The sequence below is a fragment of the Macrobrachium nipponense genome, chromosome 16, assembly GCF_015104395.2.
Source record: "Macrobrachium nipponense isolate FS-2020 chromosome 16, ASM1510439v2, whole genome shotgun sequence".
Lineage (NCBI taxonomy): Eukaryota > Metazoa > Arthropoda > Malacostraca > Decapoda > Palaemonidae > Macrobrachium > Macrobrachium nipponense.
The window spans coordinates 60,644,803-60,660,408 of record NC_087209.1 but is presented as its reverse complement, the minus strand read 5'-3'; the positions used below and the strand labels follow the sequence as shown (position 1 = coordinate 60,660,408).

Sequence of the window (15,606 nt, the reverse complement as noted above, 5' to 3'; positions counted from 1 at the left end):
TGACAGCTACTGAATTTCCTTTAAGAAAAAGGCCTACCCCACACCAAAAGGTGGGCAGAAATCCAGTTTCCGATGACAGAGACAAAGTGCCTATGGTCTCCAAAATGGTATACCCACCCATTGAGTGGGCCTTGACAGCTACTGATTTCCTTAAGAAAAAGGTCCACCATACAAAAGGTTGGGCACGAAATCCCAGTTTTCGATGACAGAGTCAAAGTTGACCTATGTTTCTCGAAATGGTTATACCCACCCCACCCATTAGTGGGCTCCTGACAGCTACTGATTTCCTTAAGAAAAAAGGCCACCCCACACAAAAGGTGGGGCAGAAACTCCAGTTTCGATGACAGAGACATAAAGTTGCCTATATTCTCCGACAAATGGTATACCCACGGCCCATTAGTGGGCCTGACCAGCTACTGATTCTTTCCTTAAAGAAAAAGGGCCACCATACAAAAGGTGGGCAGAAATACCAGTTTTCGATGACAGAGGCAAAAGATGCCTATGTCTCGAAATGGTATAACCCAACCCAGTAGGTTGGGCCTGACAGCTACAGCTTTTCCCTTGACGAAAAGTGCCACATACACAAAAGGTAGGGTCAGAAATCCAGTTTCGATGACAGAGACCAAAGTTGCCTTTGTCTCGCAAATGGTATTAAACCCACCCAATTTAGTGGGCCTTGAACAAGCTACTGACTTTCCTTAAGAAAAAGGCCACCATACAAAATGGTTGGGCAGAAACTCCAGTTTCGAAATGAACAGAGAGACAAAGATGCCTATTGTCTCCGAAATGGGTATACCACCCCCCAGAGGTGGGCCCTGAACAGCTACAGGATTTCCTTAAGAAAAGGCCACCAATACAAAAGGTGGGCGAAAATCCAGTTTTCGCGATGACAGAGACAAAGTTGGCCTATGTCCATCGACAATGGTATACCCACCCATTAGTGGGCCTGACAGCTATTCTGAGTTTCCTTAAGAAAAAGGCCACCATACAAAAGGTAGGCAGAAATCCAGCTTCGATGACAAAGGACAAGTTTGCCCTATGTCTCAAAAATAGTATAAGCCCAAGCCAATAGATGTGGGCCCTGACAGCTACTGATTTCCTTAACGAAAAAAGGTCCACCATACAAAAGGTGGGCAGAAAATCCAGTTTTCGATGACAGGAGACAAAGATGCCTATGTCTCGAAATGGTATAAAACCCACCCATTATTGGGGCCTGAACAGCCTACTGATTTCCTTAAGGAAAAAGGCCACCATACAAAAGTATGGTCAGAAACTCCAGTTTCGATGACAGAGACAAAGTTGCCCTATGTCTCGAAATGGTTACCCAACCCCCCATTAGTTGGGCCTGAGAGCTACTGAATTTCCTTAAGAAAAAAGGCCACCATATCAAAAGGTGGGCAAGAAAATCCCATGTTTCGACTGACAAGAGACAAAGTTGCCTATGTTCCTCGAATGGTATACCCCACCCATTAGTGGGCCTGACAGCTACTGATTTCCTTAAGAAAAAAGGCCACCCCATACAAAAGGTTGGCAGAAAATCCAGTTTGCGATTGACGAGGACAAAGATTGCCTTATGTTCTCGAAATGGTAGACCCACCCCATAGGTGGGCCTGACAAGCTACTCTGATTTCCTTAAGAAAAAGGCCACCCCATACAAAAGGTGGGCAGAAATCCAAGTTTTCGATGACAGAGACAAAGTTGGCCCTATGTCCTCGAAACATATTACCCCACCCATTAGTTGGGCCTGACATCCTACTGATTTCCTTAAGAAAAAGGTTCCCCCACTACAAAAGGTGGGCAGAAATCCAGTTTCGATGACAGAGACAAAAGATGCCTATGTCGCGAAATGGGTATTACCCACCCCCCATTAGTGGGCCTGACAGCTAGTTGATTTTCCTTAAGAAAAGGCCAACCATACAAAGGGTGGGGCAGAAATCCGAGTTTCGAATGACAGGACACAAGGATGCCTATGTCTCGAAATTGTATGACCCACCCCCCATTAGTGGGCCTGACAGCTTACTGATTTCCTTAAGAAAAAGGCCACCATACAAAAGGATGGGCAGAAATCCCAGGTTTTCGATGACAGAAGACAAGATGCCTATGTCCTCCGAAATGGTATTACCCACCCATTAGTGGGCCTGACAGCTACTGAGTTTCCTTAAGGAAAAAAGGCCAACCATACAAAAGGTAGGCAGAAATACCAGATTTTCGAATTGACAGATACAAAGTTGGCTATGGCTCCGAATGGGTATACCCACACCAGTAGTGGGCCTGAGGAGCTACTGATTTTCCTTAAGAAAAGCCAAGGCACAACAAAAGGTTGGGTCAGAAATCCAGGTTTTTCGATGCACAAGACAAAGTTGCCTATGTGCTCGAAATGGTTATACCCACCCATTAGTGTGGGCCTGACAGCTACTGATTTCCTTAAGAAAAAGGCCACCATACAAAATGGTGGGCAGAAAATCCATTTCGATGAACAGGAGACAAAGTTTCCCTATGTCCTCCGAAATGGTATACCCACCTCCCATTAGTTGGGCCTGACAGCTACTAGATTTCCTTCAAGAAAAGGCCCAACATACAAAATGGTGGGCAGAAATCCATTTCGATGATAGAGGCAAACAGCCGCCCATGTCTCGAAATGGTATAATAACCCACCCATCTTAGTTGGGTCCTGAACAACTACTGGAATTTCGCCTTAAGAAAAAGGCCACCATACAAAAGGTGGTCCAGAAATCCAGTTTCGATGAACGAGCAACAAAAGTTGCCTATGTTCTCGAAATGGTATACCCACCCATTAAGTGGGCCTGACAGCTACTGGAATTTCCTTTAGAAAAAAGGCCACCATACAAAAGGTGGGCAGAAATCCCAGTTTCGATGACAGAGACAAAAGTTGCCTTTGTTTTCTCGAAATGGATAACCCAGCCATTTAGTGAGCCTGACAGCTAACTGATTTCCTTTAAGAAAAAGGCCACCATACAAAACGGTGGGGCAGAAATCCCAATTTCGATTGACAGAAGACAAAGTTGCCTATGTCTCCGAAATGGTGATACCCCCCACCCAAGGTGGGCCTGACAGCTAAGTGATTTCCTTAAGAAAAAGGCCACCCATACCAAAGGGTGGCAGAAATCAACGTTTTCGATGACAGAGACAAAGTTGCCTATGTCTCGAAATGGTATACCCAACGGCCCATAGGTGGGGCCTGACAGCTAGTGATTTCCTTAAGAAAAATGGCCACCCCCATACAAAGGTGGGCAGAAATCCAGTTTTCGATGACAAGAGACAATGTTGCCCATGTCCTCGAAATGGTATACCCCCCAACCCTAGGGTGGGCCTGACAGCTACGTGATTTCCTTAAGAAAAAGGCCCACCATACAAAAGTTGGGGGGCAGAAAGCCAGTTTCGGACAGGGGTACCAGAGGCAAAGTTGTCCCAAGTTTCGAAATGGTATACTCCCACCCATTAGTGGACCTGACAGCTACTGATTTCCTTAAGAAAAGTTCCACCATACAAATAAAGGTTGGCAGAAATCCAGTTTCGATGACACAGAGGCAAAGTTGCCCATGTCTCGAAATGGTATAACCCACCCCATTAGTGGGCCTAGCAAAGCTACTTGATTTCCCTTACGAAAAAGTCACCCCATACAAAAAGTGGGCAATCATTCCAGTTTTTCGATGACAGAGACAAAGTTGCCATATGTTCTCCAAAATTGGTAGACCCATCCATAATAAGTGGGCCTGACAGTTACTGATTTCCTTGAGGAGAAACGCCATCATACAGAAAGTGGGCAGAAATCCAGTTTCAATGACAGAGGAAAAGTTTCCTATATTTCTATATTGTATACCCATCTTTTAGTGGGTCTGACAGCTAATGATTTCCTTGAGGAAAAAAGCCACCATCCAGAAGGTGGGCAGAAATCCAGTTTTGATGACAGAGGTTTAGTTGCATTAGTTTCATTTAGGAGACGAACTTGACTGAAAGAATCCAGACAACTCCAAGGGCCAAATGAATGGGTCACAGACTGACCTGATGACTGTGTTGCCGAATACACACCAAAGACAGCTAGGGAGGAACCCCAGACATGCCCTCTGAGGAACCTTGGGAGGTGTGGGGGAACACCTTCAGAGGAACCTCGCAAGGTGTGGGGGAACACCTTTAGAGGAACTTTGGAAGGTGGGGGGGAACACCCTCCGAGGAACTTCAGAAGTCATGGGAAAAATCCTTCAGAGGGCCCTGAAAAGGCGTGGGGGGACGCCTTCTAAGGAACCTAGGAAGGATCTTGGAGTTCCTCCCATTCAGCCAAAGGTGCGTCTTCAACTCCGCTGTCACTAAGTCAACCTGTGACTCATCCACAATGCCCTTAGAGTGGGCCAAGCCCTTCGTCCTTCCCGCTACACAGCCAGCCAAAATTCCTACATCAGCTACTTTTGGCTGGTATTGTGATCACCTCTGCCATCTATCCCACCTGAACAGCCGCCTTCGATTAGGAGCCTAGCTTTTTGTCCGAAAGTTTAGAGTTTATCGCTTCCTTAGCAATTCTTTCGGTCATCTCCCTCGATTAAATCCTCCACCATTTGTGTAAGGACCTCCCACTGCTTTCCATAGTCTTTCTTCTCTCTTTGGGCGTTGCAGTACTCTCTGTACTGATCCTCTTCTACTTTCTGCAGTTGTTGCTGTAGGTACTCTTCTTGGTCCAGGCGCTTGTTTTCTTCTTCACTGTTTTTCAAGGTTTCATCGTCTAGGTCTTTGTTTCTATGGGCCAGTGGTATGTGTTCCAAATAGAAGTTTCTCTGGGCAGTCCCATGGAGGAGTGCCATTAACATGTACTTATCCTGATTTTTCAATTCTTCCTCCTGCATCCTTAGGTATTCCTTGACACGTTTTCGTTCTTTAATTATATTTTCTTCTTGAATCCTGCACTTTTCTCTCAATCTTTCACATTCTTCCCTAAGGTGTTCCAGTTCTTGGAGGTTTGTGTTTTCTGCCTTCTTCAAAGAGCAGATCTCTCTTTCTGCAAGCTGTAAAGAAGACTCCAAGTTCTGTAGTTGGCACATAGCGCTTTCCAAGTTCTTCTGCAGCTGTTCCTTCCGTTCCTTTAGCTTGTCCTTTTCATTGTCCTTATCCCTGAGCTTCTCCTGGTAATGCAGTATCATTTCACTGCTTTCCCTCTCAAGCTCCTTTCCTCTTTTCCTTTCTTCTATCAATAGGGTCTCCATTTCGTTCCTTTGATGGAGAGCATTCCTTTTCTCTTTTACCAAAGACTTCTTGAGTGTGGCCACTTCCAGGAGCGCTTCTTCTAAGGTTTCTTTAATGGTGGCGTTTTCTCCTCCTAATTCAGAGACCCAGTTCCTCATTACCTGGACTTCATCCCTCAGAATTTGGGTCTGATTATGTTCGTCTCTTAACTCTTCCATGAGGAAAGTAATCTCCAGGCACTTATCTTCTAAATCTTCCTTAATCTGGGCATTTTGTCCTCCCAGTTCCGATACCCAGTTCTTCATTGCCTGGACTTCTTGCATCAAAATTTGGCTCCTCTTCAGTTCTTCTCCCAACTCTTTCTTCAGTGAAGTAATTACCAAGATTGCATCTCCTAAGTCTTCCTTAATCTTGGCATTCTCACCTCCTAATTCTGATACCCAGTTTTTCATGACTTCAAGTTCTGCGCCAGTGATCTCATTTTTGGCCATTTCATTGTTTAGAGCTTCTGCTGCCGAGACCAGTCGAGATTCTTTATGACGCAACGCTGATTGCAGCGACTGAACTTGGTCATTTAGTATCAGGACCTCATTCTGAAGGCTGATATTTGTCTGGGTCTCATTTACGAGGTTCTTCTCGAGCTCACAATTTTTATCTTCAAGCTTGGCTACATTTCCGTGGCAAGCTGCAAGTTGACCTTTGTAGCAAGTAGTCAGCTCCTCAAGTCTGCAATTTTCTGATTTTGTGAGCTCTAGTTGTCTTTGGAGAGCGATGTGGTCGTCTTTCATGTCCAAAATCTGACTTTCTAGTATTCCGATTTGCCTTTGGTCCTTCTCAGCTTCTGCAGCTTTGTGTACCAGTAAGTCCTGCAGGTGGTTTACTTCTCTCTCCTTCTCGACCAAGGCTTTACTATAGTCTTCATTTGCCCTCTTTAGACGTTCCTTCTCTGAAGCAAGTGCTTCATTGATTGTTTCCATTTCCTTCAGTTCAAGGCTTATTTCAATTACCCTCTCCAAAGCGCTCTCCAGTTCCTTGTCTTTCTGAACCATCGTTTGCTGGAAATAACTTCGTAGTTCTCTGTTTTCAACGTCTCTCTTCCTCAACATGTGATCTTTCTCCTCCAATCGATTCTCCAGAAACGTTGTTTCATCCATCAGTTCTTTGTGTAAGTTTCCTATGACGTCCGCGCAGCCTAAAGCCAGTTTGCATTCTTCCTCCAGCTTTCGATTTTGATACTGCAGTCTTTCCTTTTCCATTTTCAGAACCTCGTTTTCTTTTTTTATTTCGGTTTCCTCAGCTGCTTTCTTTTGTATCAGAAGATCCTTGTCCAAAATTTCTTTCTGAAGCCTCACGATATCTTTCTTTGCCTCGTGCAACAGGCGTTCCAGTTCATCCTCCTCCTCCTCTTCCTTTACCTCGGTGGTTTCGAACTCCTCTGTTTCCGAAATTTCTTCTTCTTCCTCCTCCTTCTCCTCCTCTTTCTTTTCCTTTTCATCGTCGTCATAGCTATCGAGTTTTTCCTCCATCTCCTCCTCCTCCTCCTCCTCTACGTCCTCATCAAAGTCAGAGCTGTCGAATTCTTCCTCCACCTCCTCCTCTGCGTCCTCATCAGAATCAGCATCAGAACTGTCCAATTCTTCCTCCTCCTCCTCCTCCTCTTCCTCTACGTCATCATCAGAATCAGCATCAGATCTGTCAAGTTCTTCCATATCATCATCATCATTATCGCTGTCAGGTTCTTCTACCTCCTCCTCCTCCTCCTCCTCCTCAGAACATTCCAGATCCTCGGTGTCCAGAATTGAATCCAATGTGGGCCCATCCTGGTCGTCTTCGTCGTGATCAAGGTCATCGCATTCAATGAGTTTAGGCTTCCAGTAAACAGCCAAGAGCAGCACCAGAGCCCCTGCCATCAAAGCCATCCAGGGGACGGCACCGGCAGAGGCTGGCGTCTCAATGCTTCCGCTGTCCAGTCGCGTTTCCACGACCTCTGGACTCCAAGACTCGGCGACGACAGCACGATGAAGGGTTTCCAGTGAGTGTCCTGTAGTGGGTCCTCGGCATTGAATTATGTCGAGTAATTCCTGCACGATCAAATAGTACACTTCGCAAGGGACGAGTGCGAGTACAAATACGAGCAGATTCAATCCAAAAACTTGTAAGCATAATTCACAAGGGCGAGTGCGAGCACGAGCATATTCAATACTAATACTGGCAAAGCAAACATTCTGAAATGTTAACCATTTACTCTGGCTTTCACCTAGACTAGTTTCAGAATCTGCCACGTCCTCCTGGATACGTCTCCGAAGGAGGGAAGGAGTGAGTGAAGAAGCAGGATCCATTCCGAGGAAGACTCCAGAACTCACAGGAATCCTACCGAGTCCTCATCGTTCTTGGCTCGTCTCCAGAGATTTATTCTTCTTATTGGTCTTCTCCGTCTTCTTCTTCCTTCTTTCCTATTCTTCTTCTTCTACTTCGTCTTCGTTAGGGAGTATTGAAGGCAGTGTTCGGGTGCCGTCGGAGGCTCCGCCGCTGAAGTTCCGTGAAGAACCGAAGCCTGGTCCAAAGAATCCTCGGAAATCGTCATCCCCAACACCTCAGCTGAAGTCATGACTAATTTTCCTTCTCTATAACGTTTTCCTCTACCTATCTACTTACGCCAATCTCTCTTTTTTTTCTTTTTTTGTTTTTTTTACATATTTCTATTTCATATTCCTATTTATTGATGCCATATTTCGCTCTGTTGGTTCTGTTTTTTTTCTTTGATGAGAGCATTTTGCACACACACACACACACACACACACACACACACACACACACACACACACACACACACATATATATATTATATATATATATATTTTTTATATATATATTTTTACACTACTGTGGCTCATGTTAGTGACACAGCAATGGCGTGGAAATGAATTGTCATTTCAGATCGATTTAGGTAACCTTGACCCCCCATATAAATCATATTATGATAAAAGATTGTAATGTGCAAATATATATATATATATATATATATATATATATATATATATATATATATATATATATTTTGTTTTAAGTGTACATACTACCGGTGTCTGACGAGCTACGTATTCTCCATGGAAAATTGTTCAGGGGGAACTTCGAGTGGAGGTAACATGTCAGTGAGTTAGCTTTTGATTAGTGTCATGGTTGAAGTAATTAACGCTAGAGGGTCTGAGGTCTAACAAGGTTTACAGACAATGCAGGGTTAATGGAATAGCTTGATGAAAATGTCTGAACTTAAGGCATTGTTGTGCGTAGTGCCAAAATCATCCGGCGTCTCGTGTTAGCATAACCAGTTAAGTCTGTTGGCCTTTCTTTGGTTAGGGTAACTGACGGGGAGAGGTGTCAGGTGCGGTAGCGTAGGGTGGCTTATGCAGGAAAGTTTTTATCACACTATATATAAAATAATAGGTAACGAGGACGACCTAACTCTGAGGAGTGCTTTCAAGCAAGTAATGAATTGGTAATCAAAGGTCGAGAGCTTTATGAAGGCTTTGCGAGTATAGTTAGACTGAGAAATTAAATTGAGAGAGAGACAGAGAGAGAGAGAGAAAGACTGTGGTCTTCGTTAAATCCCCAATGGGCTGGAGAGAGTTTTCCAAGCAGTAATACATGACTAGCTGGTACACGTGAGAGAATGGTGGCTTTAATCTATAGATCTTGGGTAGTACTAATGAGTGGGCGACTAGTCTCTATCGAGCACGGGAAAGCTATAGTAGACTTTTTCTTGAGGCCCAACCTCAGGTTGAGGTCTGTTAATTATTTATCAATACTGAAGGGGTTAAACTATTCAATTAGAAATTCGTACAAGTACGCGTCGACAGACTTATTATCAACACTGGCGTGCTCTTCCCATTGGCAGTGAACCTTTGAACTCTTCGTGCCCTTTCAGTGTAATGCCACATTATTTCATAAGACCAAGTGGTAAATGTTAAGTTTAAATAGCATCGAGGCAATACGCTACACAGAGAATCTTGAAATCGCGTAAAGTTATGAATTGAAGTCTTTGTTTTTAGAAAATAATAGCATTAATTAATAAAAGCATTACAAACTACACTGTTTTTTTTCCATCTATCCATCCGCCTGTGGTGTTTGCGCATGGTAACACTGTTTCCCGGGCTTTAAATAATATCCTATTTCGAATATTAACGGTGTAATTCGCATACAGTAAATTATTAAAACACTTTTCAGCTGCAAGTGTACACCCAGATATCCTTTCATTTACCTAAAACTTACACAGCGTAACTATTTAAAGCCCGGGACGTACTGTTACCATGCGAAAATACCACAGGCGGATGGACAGATGTAAAAAAACATTATAGTTTGTCATTCACAGCATTCGATGAATTATACCCGTTTACAGTACCTCGGCTCAAGAGATAATCATAGCGATTATGAAATTATCAAGGAATTTGACGGTATTGAAGGAAATGTTCAGCCAGTATAAATCCACCAGCCTCCGAGGGCCTGCAGTATGCAGAGAGGGAGGGAGGGAGGGAGGGAGGGAGAGGGAGTCTACTTAATAGAAATTCGCAGAATGTTTCACGGAGCTAATAAACGCTTCCTCTGACCCAGCAGGAATAATAAAGAGAAAACACACGCAAAACATTTTCCACTTTGCAGATAGGTGAGTGAAAGCGGACTTCTTGCTTTATGAATTTAAACATTGGATTTTGCGAACTGCCCAAAAATATTTGTTAGGTTTTTAGGTGGGTAAAGGGTGTTTATAAAAATGGTAACGTGGATTAGTAAATAGATTGAATAATGGATGAAGTTTAATGTTAGCTTGATACACAGGTGGTATTAAGCTACTAAATTTGATATTGATATTTTTTTTACGAGTCAAGTCTGTTACAATTTAGAGTTGAATTCTTTATAAAATTTCATGTTCAATAAGAACTCGGTCTAACTATTAAGCAACACTTCTATTGTTACCAGCCTAAAATGTTAAAATATCAATTTCCAATTATTATTCATGACACTTTATGGTAATTGATAGATGGGTGACATTGTTGCCCTGGTCAAGTTTTGTTTCTGTGTCCGTAAATGAATAGCTGATTTTAATTTATGTCAATCATGCAAATTACTTAATCTTAGAGGATTGAAGGGAAATAAGTCACACGAGGAATTAGATACGAAGTCGCCAACTTTAGATCATGGCTAAGAAGAGGAGTAGAAGAATAAAGAGGGTTTATAATGGGAGAAAGATCCATCACTTATTAGGCCTTAACAATGTTCATATGGTTCAGGTAACGAGTATCTTCTGCCTGTAATACGTTAAGCTCCATGTAGGAGGGTAGCGCCATCAGTGCGTCTCATGCTGTAGGCCGATGTTCTTTGCAGCGTCCCTAAGCCCCCTTGCTTCAACCCCTTCCGTTCCTATTACTGTACCTCCGTTCATATTAGCATTATTCCATCTTCCTTTCCGCCATCTCGTGATAATTTTCTTTCATAGTGGAACTGCTTTGAGGTTTTCATATTATTACACCTTTCAGACCTTCTTTGCTTTTAATTTCCGTTAAAGCGCAGGTCCCAGCGCTTGGCATTCGGCCTAAATTTGTTATCCCCTCCTCTTCTCCGATTTCGTAATCTGTTAAAAATTATCGACCTGCCTCAGTGGACCTAGTAGTACTATACTTATCACGAACTCACTCATTTAGACTGATTATACCATTTCTTTCCTTTCCAATTAACGCAACGAGCAGGAGTCCGGGCTCCCCTCGTGTTTGAAGTGGTCGAGACATCTGGCATAAATGTATATTGGTTGACGAGGTAATGCAGGAGGGATTATTGAATTTCCTGTATACAGTGGGACTGTCTAAGCGGCGTGGATGTTTGTTGTTGTCAGTATGTTATGTTTATACTGGTATTGAAGTATGTAGCTTATATTTTTAAGTCCATGGCGTCAGTTTACGTAATTATGGTGGAACGTAGTGTGTCACAATAATTACGTTTATCATTTACAATTCTTTGCCTCGCAGAAGTTCAATGGAAGATGAGACGCATTATTTCCCTAAAACAACTCTCTTTGTATTTAATAATCTACTTAACATTCTTATCTCGATCTTATTAATTCGTGATTTAATTTTTCCAAATAACTAATCGATTTTCTTTGTATTTCCCATTTCTTTCAAATGAGCTCCATATTCTATGGAAGCTTGAATTTCAAGTCAATGACCCCTGTGGTGGGCTTGTTCCATATGAATAGGGTTCACATTCTGAATTATGATAACAACAATAATCCAGATTTCCTTTTGAATACAATTTCGTTTCTACATAAGATTGTCTATCATTATTATTATATCATTATCATTTTTTTACGATGTTAAGATATCGGGGCGAATACACAGTAATAGGTCAGGGTTACTGTAGGCCTAGTAGGCATTTTTGTATAAGGTTCGTCGAAGGGAATAGGTCCTAACCAGACTTACCTTAACCTAACAATAATTTTTGACGCAGTGTCCTAACCTGGCCCGGGCGTTGCTGGAAACTATCCCAATCCCCCCACCCCCTCTTGTCCCAAAGTAGTCGGGAGCGCCTCAGCGGCGTAGTTGGTATGGTATTAGCGTCCTGCCTCGGTGGTCACGGGTTCGATTATTGGCCATTCCATTGAGGAGTGAGAGATGTGTATTTCAGGTGATAGAAGTTCACTTTCGACGTGGTTCGGAAGTCACGTAAAGCCGTTGGTCCCGTTGCTGAATAACTACTGGTTTCATGCAACGTAAAAGCACCATACAAACAAACTAGTTCGTGACCCCTTTAATTAGATTTTTCGTTGGGCTATTATGAAAATAAAATGCACAGCACAGCAGATCCCAGGTATAATATTTTGTTCTTTGTGTGATTTGCTTTTATACCGACGAATGGAAGGAGTTGATCGACAATTCCTTTTTACTGTGACTCTTGGTCAATTTACTTAATCGTAGACGTGGATGCGGCAACACCGCTTTAAAAAATGCCAAATCTACCAGATTATCACCGTTTCCCCTAAAGAGTTTGAAAGGCATCAGTCAAGGTAAATACGGCATCCGCGCTAATCGCCTTTGAGTCTGAACCTTTTATAGCCAGAATTTATAATTGATTTGGACTACGACGTCAGACATCGTTAAGCTCCTCAACAGGCATTACTTAAGGGTCTTTGCAGCGTCCCTTCGGCCCCTAACTGCGACCTCTTCCATTCCTTTCACTACCTCCGTTCATATTATCTTTCTTCCATCTTATTATCCACTCTCTCCTAACAATTTTTTCACAGTGCAACTGCTTTGAGGTTTTCCTCCTGTTACGCCTTTCAAACCTCTTTACTCACAATTTCCATTTCAGCGCTGAATGGCCACATAGGTCCCAACGCCTAGCCTTTGGCCTAAAGTCTGATCCCTAGTCTCACTTATTAAAAAAAATTAACAAATTATTTTTAAAGAATAAATTAATAATGATAAAAAATACATTAAAATGCAAGGCGAATAGTTCAGGGTGGAAATGAATTGCATCTTTGCTTGAACTGTTGAAGTTCAAATTGCATCGAACGACCTCTTGTTAAAAATATAATTACTCTTCTATCTGTACCATTTTCTCATTCCTTCCCAAACCCCGCCCCCCAACCCCACCCCACTCCCCTAGATAGGGGCCACATTCTGGACATCCCTAATCCAGGGCCGATGGAATGGACGCGCTGTTGGGGGAGGTAATTAGCATCTCAAAGAGGTTTAGTGTCAGATGCTAGAAATCCCAGCTAATGCACCTTCGCGAGGGGTGGGGGGCGGGGGATTACTCTCAGTTCTTATTCGACAGCCGTTTTATTTCCTCGGCTTTGGACTCTTGTAGATCTCACGGCGATATTTTAGCCCTAGAGGGCTTTATTAACTGTTTGGGATTTACATTTCCCATTGTTGGGCAAAAATGGTCTGAGATACTTGTTCAAAGGATTTTTTTTTTTTTTGGGGGGGGGGGGCGGTTGAATTATAGCCTTAGTGTCTTTCGTTAGTCTCTCTCTCTCTCTCTCTCTCTCTCTCTCTCATCTCAAATTTACTCTGACAGTTGATATTAACTCCAAATGCATTGAAAGAGATCATTTTTATGTATACTTAGTTATCCAATATTTTTTTTATAGCGTTCATTTCTCTCTCTCTCTCTCCTCTCTCTCTCTCTCTCTCTCTCTCTCTCTCTCTCTCAAATTTACTCTGACAGTTGATATTAACTCCAAATGCATTGAAAGAGACCATTTTTATGTATACTTAGTTATACATTATTTTTCTTATAGCGTTTATTTCTCTCTCTCTCTCTCTCTCTCTCTCTCTCTCTCTCTCTCTCTCTCTCTCTCAATCACACACTCTTTTTGGGGATCCATAAGCTGGTTCTAGGAGAAAAGCAACAACGGTTTCCTCCTGTTATGCCCTTGTACCCTTGGACTCTGAATTTCCCCTTCAACGGAGAATGACCTCATAGGTCCCAGTGCTTTGGCCTATGGCCTGAAATCTAAATATATTATACATTATGTTTTATATTTTAATGCATATTTACACTAACGCCATTGTGGATTTCTTCACTTTAGTGACTCTTACTATCATGAGATTTTTATGAACTCTCGAGAGTGGCAGAACTACTGGACAATATAAACGTGAGAATTAGTTTGACTTTGTGGACGTTTGAAAAAAAAAGTAACGCTAAGAATAGGAGAGAGGTGAACGATACAGTGCCAATTACGAAAGACGGAAACGCGGAACGAAAGGGGAGACACAAAAAGTATAACGAAAGACAGAAACGCGGAACGAAAGAGGAGACACAAAAAGTACAACGAAAGACAGAAAAGCGGAACGAAAGAGGAGACACAAAAAGTACAACGAAAGAACAGAAACGCGGGACGAAAAGGGGAGACACGAAAAGTATAACGAAAGACAGAAACGCGGGAGACTGAAGTGAGAGACAAAAATAGAATTACGAAAGACAGTGAAAGGTGAGTGTTTGATTGATTCAGGGAAAGGATTAAATGGCTTGATGCGCAACGAACCGGAGACATAAACAGGGGGATTAGGAACTGAATCGAGGGTGAAGAGGGGAGAGAGAGAGAGACAGAGACAGAGACAGAGAGAGAGGAGGCGACAAGGAAGAACGAAGTGAAATGTAAAGGGATATAAATGAGGAGGGGAATAACTTTTCATTTTTCCGAAATAATTTTTCTCGAGAGAGAGAGACACACACACACATTCAGACAGACAAAGAGAGAGAGGTGATAAGGAAGAATGAAGTGAAATGCAAAGGATATAAATGAGGAAGTGAATGGAAATGAAACTATCAGATGGTATGAAACATGAAAAAATAACTTTTCATTTTTCCGAAATAATTTGAGAGAGAGAGAGAGAGAGAGAGAGAGAGAGAGAGAGAGAGAGAGAGAAAGGGTGAGGGTGCGGGATGTGTGTGATGTAAAAGGACATAAATAAGGAGATGGATGGAGAGAGAAAGTGTCATATGCTGTAAAACATGAGACAACTTTAATTGTATTTTTCTAAAATAATATTTTTATAATTAAATATCGCAGTTGAATATAGAGGGTAAAGAACTGTATTTATATTTCTTTTGTCATCATTGTTTATTTATCTACACAATAAATTAAACGGTAAAATATGCATCAGTTCTGTTCCCCAACAAAAGTATCCTGAGATTATATTCCACTACTTCCATGAGGAAGCAGTCCCACCAGTGCACCTCACGCGGTGCACTGTAGGCATCACTTAACTTTGCAGCATCCCTTCGGCCCCTAGGTGTAGTAACCCTTTTCATTCCAATTTATGTACCTCCGTTCATATTCTCTTTCTTCCATCTTACTTTCCACCCTCTCCTGACAATTGTTTCATAGTGCAACTGATTTGAGGTTTCCTCGAGTTACACCTTTCAAACTTTTACCCTCACTTTCAGCGCTGAATGACCTCATAGGTCCCAGCGCTTGGCTTAATTTCTATATTATATTGTACGCCTGGAAAAGGGGTTCAATTGGCTGTAATGAAAGTCAAGCTCTTCGCGTAACTGCGAGTCTAAGGTCTAAACTCTAAAGGAAGGGATTCAGCCAGCTCCCGCTGGTCAGCTCCAATTCCCCTTTCGGTATCAGAGAGGGAATTGGAGGTGGTTGCCTGTTTTGATGGAGGTGACCTCGACTTAATTAATCACATTCAGGAATTTCTGTATCTGTGGCTCCAAGGTCTGTGGTTGCTTTAAGTTTCTGTTGAAAGTTTTTGATTTAAGTTACATTAGGGCATGTGTGTGTGTGTGTGTTATTTTTATTATATATTTTTTTTTGCCTAAAATATGGGTAGGCATGTCAAAAATATTTACTCCGAAGGGGCATAGTTCCGTCAGTGCACCTCAAGCAGTGCACTGCAGGCATTACTT

General features: G+C 42.4%; 1 protein-coding gene across 1 annotated transcript; it reads right to left on the bottom strand.

Annotated features, from left to right (window-relative positions):
* Window positions 1-4,526: 4,526 nt before the first annotated feature.
* LOC135195353 (golgin subfamily A member 6-like protein 24) lies at window positions 4,527-7,532 on the bottom strand. The gene has a single exon (XM_064221612.1). It carries the CDS (start codon window positions 7,530-7,532, stop codon window positions 4,527-4,529), a length of 3,006 nt encoding a protein of 1,001 aa, XP_064077682.1.
* Between the last annotated feature and the right edge of the window lie 8,074 nt (window positions 7,533-15,606).

Bases quoted from the DNA above. Each gene is read 5' to 3' on its own strand.
- LOC135195353 (XM_064221612.1), bottom strand. From the start codon at position 7,532: ATGGATCCTGCTTCTTCACTCACTCCTTCCCTCCTTCGGAGACGTATC.